This window comes from Leishmania braziliensis, chromosome 35 (genome assembly GCF_000002845.2).
Source record: "Leishmania braziliensis MHOM/BR/75/M2904 complete genome, chromosome 35".
NCBI classification, from domain to species: domain Eukaryota; phylum Euglenozoa; class Kinetoplastea; order Trypanosomatida; family Trypanosomatidae; genus Leishmania; species Leishmania braziliensis.
Genome location: NC_009326.2, coordinates 1,603,125 through 1,609,237, shown reverse-complemented (window position 1 = coordinate 1,609,237; position 6,113 = coordinate 1,603,125). Strand labels below are relative to the sequence as shown.

Sequence of the window (6,113 nt, the reverse complement as noted above, 5' to 3'; positions counted from 1 at the left end):
ACTTAATCGCTGCTCTTTCCGGATCTTGGTGAGGAAATACGGGCTCCGGGGAGAGTTAAAAAAGAAAAGAGCAGAGCAGAACGCGGAAGATGAGCAAAAAGGTGTGCTTGTGGGCCCCTTTCTGTCGCCTCTTTCGTACGTTACTGAAGGTCCGGTGAGCAAACACGCATACACACATACACACGACCGAATGACGTACGCCAGAGAAAGAGGCGATAGAAATGACAAGAAGCCAGTAAGAGCAGTTGGTGAAGAGAGCGATTAGAGTGGAGAACAGGTGTACTGATTGGAGAGGGACGTGGGCCGGCTTGCCGTGATACCGGATGCTTTTATCAGTGACTCCTATCCCGTTTTGCCGTTTCCGAGGACATACCGACTTCACTAATAGGAGGCAAATCAGCATCGAAATAGTCATTCTGCGCTTTTGTCTGAGAACGATAGGCATCCTTGGCATTGCAATCACGTCGCATGACTTGGAGTGGTTCTACTACGTTGAGGAGGTGTAGGCAATGGCGCACTTCGCGAGCCTCCTTCGGCGCGAGCGACTAACTGATTTTTTCTTTTTTTTTTTTCGTGCTATTTTGCGTTTTCGACTGGGTGGGAACAGACATTAAACGACAGGCTGAAATGACAGAGGTGACGCAACGAAGACGAAAAAGAGAAGGTTGAGGGGTGGGGCGAAGTGGAGCCTCGAGTTACCCACCCCCTACCCCCGCCTCCTGCAAGTCACCGTTACCCTCACCGGTTTACGGAAAAAGGCGAAGGAAAGGCATAGACAATGAGCGGGGAGTTCAGCGACACACACACACACACACACAAAGGTTAGTCAAAGAAGACAAGAAGAAACAAACGTACATGCAACCGCTTTCGCGTTGTATGAACAGGCGGATGTACTAAGCACGCCGAGAGAGAAACACAAACACAAACCAGACCGCACAACTTTACTGGACAGCACCACCACCACCACAAGCCGCACAGATAGGGCAACGACTCGTTTTTCAATTCGGCTCGCCACTACCCCTATCTTAGCCCAGCGCAAGGACTTCTGTGAGTGCTGGAAGAGGACGAAGGTACGAAGCCACAGAAAATAAAATCGAAAAAAAAAAAAACAACAACAACAGCAACCAGCTCTGCGTTACGAGGTCGAAGATGTGGTAGCGGCACAGACACACAAGTACGTACCCCACACAAAGAAGTTTATCTGTCCGCTTGACCGCTAAAGAGCACATGCCACAACGAAAAACAAAAAAAGGAACAACCAAAGAGGCATCCTGTGCCTCTCCCCCATGACATCCGGGGCTTCTACTCTCTCCTTACGAATCACACGTCTTTCAGCACCAGTCTGCCTGGCGTGTGTATAGGAGCAGCGGGCGATTTGTGTACGTGACGCGGTACCTCATCAGTTTGCTATACAGCACAGAAAGGTAGACAATCCAGCACACGCAGATGCCGAAGTGCAGCTGAAAGACAAAGGAGGAGAAGCCCCTCGACTCTCTCACACACATAGTGAGGCTGTACAAAAATGGCATGACACCCAGCAGAATGCCGTAGAGTACCTGCTGATTCATCCCGCTGAGGTCGCGGGAGAAGGGGCTCTCGATATCAGCATTGAACACCTGTGGATCGTGCTGCCGCGTCACGAGCGATACCTCATCCTGCTTCACACCATCGAAGAAGTTCTGTTGGTACCACCGGCGCAGCGACAAGACACCCTCCGCCGCTACATGTGACCAACGATAACATCCGCTGAGCATGTAGGGAACAAAGTGCGGCTTTGTGCCTGCATAGAGCTGCGAAATGGCCATGCCCTGCGCAGCGAACAGCAGGCGAAGTCGGTAGGACGCCTCTGCGAGCTCCGCTTGGCTTAGGGACGAGCGCTCCGTCACCGTCAGCGTCTGGTGCCTCTCTTGCAGTGTCCCTTCTACGTAGTCAATCATCTGCGGCAGCGCCGCACAACATAGCATGCTCTGCACCAGATTAGTACGGTCGAGGCAGTCTAGACAGTTCACCCGAACCAGTCTTGACTGCACATGGGCCAGCAAGAGACGTGGTGCAGTGTCCCTGTGCCCAGAATCGTCCTCAGTGCCCGTCAGGTTATTGTTCTGTAACCCCGACTGCACACCTCCCATGGCGACCTTGTCGACTCCAGTGCGGGGAGCGTATGCTTCGCCCTTTGTGAAATCCAACCACGTGTCCGCGCCACACGCACAGTCCAGTTTGGCAATGCACTCACGCATCATCGCGGCATACGAGAGTCTTCTCAGGTCCCTCCCTGCGTTGTACTTTACCAGTGACACAATGGGGTCACGAGTGGGCGTGTTAGCAGCACCAACAGACTCTTCACCATTGTCTACCGTTAGGGCGGCAACTGTACCGTCCTTCTCTTCGGCTGTCGCTCCTACGCTTGAAGTGAAGGGATAAGTGCCACTTTTGGTAGTTGTGGAGGCACTCGGCAGGTCCTCATTGTAGCGACGGACAGCGGCGGCGAAGGCCTCCGAAAGCGGCTCCTCCAGCTCGGAGGAAGACATGGTGTCGAGGCAGTAGAGAGTATGTAAATGCGGCAGGCACTGCTTCAGCAGTCGCACATGGCGCCCTAGATCCTCCGCAGCACTGCCAGCCGGGGCGATCTTGATGGTGGGCTTCAGTGAGAGGTTCGCGGGCTGTTCCCATCGCCGCGGAACGGAACCGCGAAGCATGCTGTACACGGCGAAGCTTCTGGCGTCTGAGGTGGTTTCGCTCTTCTCTGTTAAGGACGTGGCACTCTTCCTTGACTGCGGTGTCACCCAGAGCGACGACATCGCCATGTTTGCTACAACACCGCTGTGCCCAGGCTCGAGGCCGCGCCGGTTGTACCGCGTTCCGGCCCAGCGGCAGCACAAGCGAGTCACCAGGGTCATACACACGGATGGCGACGCCTCTGTCTGGGCAACAAGGCCACGAATGTATGAGGGTATGTAAAGGGGCAACGACGAGAACGCCGTGGCTGGGGCTGTGCTGGCGGCTAGAGAGACGGCACCACCACCATAGCCGCCGCGTTGTTGGCACTGTGTCAGCTTGTCGCGCAGCAGTTCATCGGCGCAGACGCAGCTCCACGGCTCGAGCCTTGACTCTCCGCAGGAGGACGGTTCCTTGCACGCCTCCGTACGCTCACTCGCGTACTCTTTCCGTAGCACAGCTAGGGTGGGCAGGGCAAAGGCATCACCCACCAGTGGGCCATTCCACTGATACAACTGGCGCGTGACGGCAGCCGCGCGCCGCTCCTCCCACAAATGACTCGCCGCGCTTTGCAGCTCGCGCTTGGAGAGGCGTGGCTGATCGGACAAATCGGTCGTCATGCCGCTGCTTTCACGATTGGGATTCGACGACAGCGAGCCGTTTGTGGTCTCACTCGTGGCGCGACCGCCAGTTGATGTAGTACCGTCGTCGACGTGAGGATGCGCGGTGTGGGTGATCAGAGCCAAGAGGTGTACCGGATCAGCGCTGAGGTCCAACGTCGGCGAGTAATACAAGTAGGAGAAGCGGTTGGGGGGGCCAACAATGCCAGGAAGCTGGGAAGCGCGCTTTTGAAGCTTGCCCTTGTCATTTCTGCTGGCGGTAACATCTGCGGCGCCGCTGACTTGTTGGCCTCCGCCATCGGCGTTGATCGACTCGCAAAAGCGATTCAGCACCGCGAGGTAGTCGTACAGAGTTTTGGTAGGCAGGCGTTCCATCACGTACGACTCGTTCTCAGCGTTGTCGTCCTCCTCTTCATCTGTCTCGCTCATGAAGTCGCCGCTGCAAGAGTTGCTGCGGGCCTGCCCATATTCATTTCCGTCAGTGTCACCGTCTGCATCATCTGACATACCCCCACCAGCGCCGCCACTGCGGTTTCCACTTCGCGGACTTCCTCGGTGATAGCGTTGGCACTGGCCATTCTGTCGCCGCCCTGACAGGGCCGACGTGGCGCACGGCAAAAAAAGCCACTGCAGCCTTCGCACGGCGAACACGTCGTGTGCCGCGCTGCCTACGCACAGGGTGCACACGTACTCTTTCTCTGTGACGTAGAGCAGGGCAGAGTTGCTCTCTGCGCCGAGGGGCAGGACGCCGTAGAGCGCCTCGCACGGCAAGTAACCACTCAGCGAAGCAGCTGGTAGCTGCTGCTGGACCGGCTGAAGTTGGTATAGCTGGGAGTACGCCTCGGCTAGCTCTGTCAGCGACTCACGCAACGAGACATCCTCATCGTTTTCCTTGCTTAGATACTCAAAGCGCTGAAGCTCCGGCATCCATCGAAGTGGTGGAAGACATGGCTCATCGGGCACATAGTAAACGCGAGACGCATTGAAGAGGATGCGGCCGCTGTGTGACCACGTCGGGTACGACATGCTGTGTGCGTCCGTCCGCTTCGTTGCTAGTGTTGTTCTACTACGTCAAAGAGGCGAGAGCAAGAGAAAAGGTTCGTCTAGAGCCTTCTCTCTGCCCGAGTCAGGAAAGAAAGTGCACAAGCTAGGTGCAAGCAACTCAGCGGACAGCAAGACAGTGTTTATCGGTATCCCTCTCATAGTGCGCACGCCAACCCGTGTAAGAGAGAGGGTGAAAGGGCAGTGGGCGAATAAGAGAGCGGGAGTGAACAGACAACTGTGGACTATCAGATGCAAAACACCATACATGGAAATTCGTTGTATCGCTGACGTTTGCTAGCGATCAACAACAAAAAAGCCCACTGTTGCAGCTATTCGTGCAGCAGGAAGAAAAGAGAACGAGAGGTCCGGCTCACGCAGGTGTGCATGACAGCGAAGCGATTTTGAAGAACGTGTCGAGTAAGGAAAGGAGAGGAGGGAGGTGAAGGTGACAAACAAGAGATAGAAGACAAATAGTGCGAGGTAAGAAGGAGAGAGGATTGAGGGCATTGCAAGTCCACAAAAGTCGACTCCAATCGCGGACATTCGAACAGAGGGATGTACGACTGTCGAGCAGCACGTGTCGATCTTTCCCTCTTGCAAAATGGAGCGCACGCAAGTGCACGCCTGCACACGAGCAAAAGAGAGAGAGAGAGAGGGGTTCGTATTGCTGTGTACGGCATCAGTCACAGACGCACACAGGGAAGGGGGAGTCGCTGATGAAGTAAGGGACGGATACCAATGGAAATAAAACCCTACCGAAGTGCTCCGGTTCACATACACATACATAAATGCAAGCCAACCACCTAAGCCCGAAGTCCAAACGCGTAAAATCGTTATCGTGATCAAAGAAAGCATCCCCGATAGCGCTCTCGAGTTCGGGCACCGATCACTGATGCTCACTCTTGCGGCACTGCAGGCGCGTAGGGGAACAAAGAGAAATGAAAAAAAAAAGAACAAGATTGATAAAGCAGCAAAACAGGAGAAAAATGCAATTCATCTTTCCAACACTCATGACGCACGCAGGCATAAATGTAAGTCACTTACCCCACCCAACCACCCACCCCCCGACACACACACACACACACACACACAAAAGGCAAGCACGACGTACGACGGCAAAGTTCAGTGAAGAAGAATGGGGAGAAACGGAGAAGAGCCGAAAAAGGGAACGGCGCAAGGAAGAAACACCCTCACAACAAAGGGTGGGAGAAAATAAGAGAGTGGCAAGAGGGCTTGAGATGCCCTGAATAGCGGCAGAAGACGAACGACAAAGAGGATTTGAAAATAAAACAACGAATACGTGAAGTCACACAATAAAGGAAACATCATTAAGACAGTGAAAGAAAAGAGCGACGTTCAGGACCGGAGGCGCGCGCTCCTTTGGAGATGCCTCAACAGAACATGAGCTTTACCGCGCGTATATCACGGTAGACAAACACCCGCTAAGGAAAACATAAAAAGAAACAACAGCATCACCTAAAAACGCCTCAGCCCACGCCCTCATCACGATGAGATGAGGAAGAAAACAAAAGGATTATGCGGGAGAAAAAGATATACTGAGAATCAAAAAGGCACACGAAGCCGGCACAGTCGGAACTGCGGCATACAAAAAAATCTGTAAGCACCCATTTCGAGATAAAATATGAGCCACATGTCAATCCACCACAGCCTTTTCAATGGCCCGTGGCGTCGTGCAAGGTAGCTGTTGACACGCGCTACAGCAATCCGCCGACT

The 6,113-nt window shown here is 54.2% G+C and overlaps 1 protein-coding gene across 1 annotated transcript; it reads right to left on the bottom strand.

The window, feature by feature from the left end:
* Positions 1-1,331: 1,331 nt before the first annotated feature.
* Positions 1,332-4,361, bottom strand: LBRM_34_4210 (conserved hypothetical protein; the record flags this gene model as incomplete). Its single annotated transcript, XM_001568473.1, has 1 exon — positions 1,332-4,361. One exon carries the CDS (start codon positions 4,359-4,361, stop codon positions 1,332-1,334), a length of 3,030 nt encoding a protein of 1,009 aa, XP_001568523.1.
* Between the last annotated feature and the right edge of the window lie 1,752 nt (positions 4,362-6,113).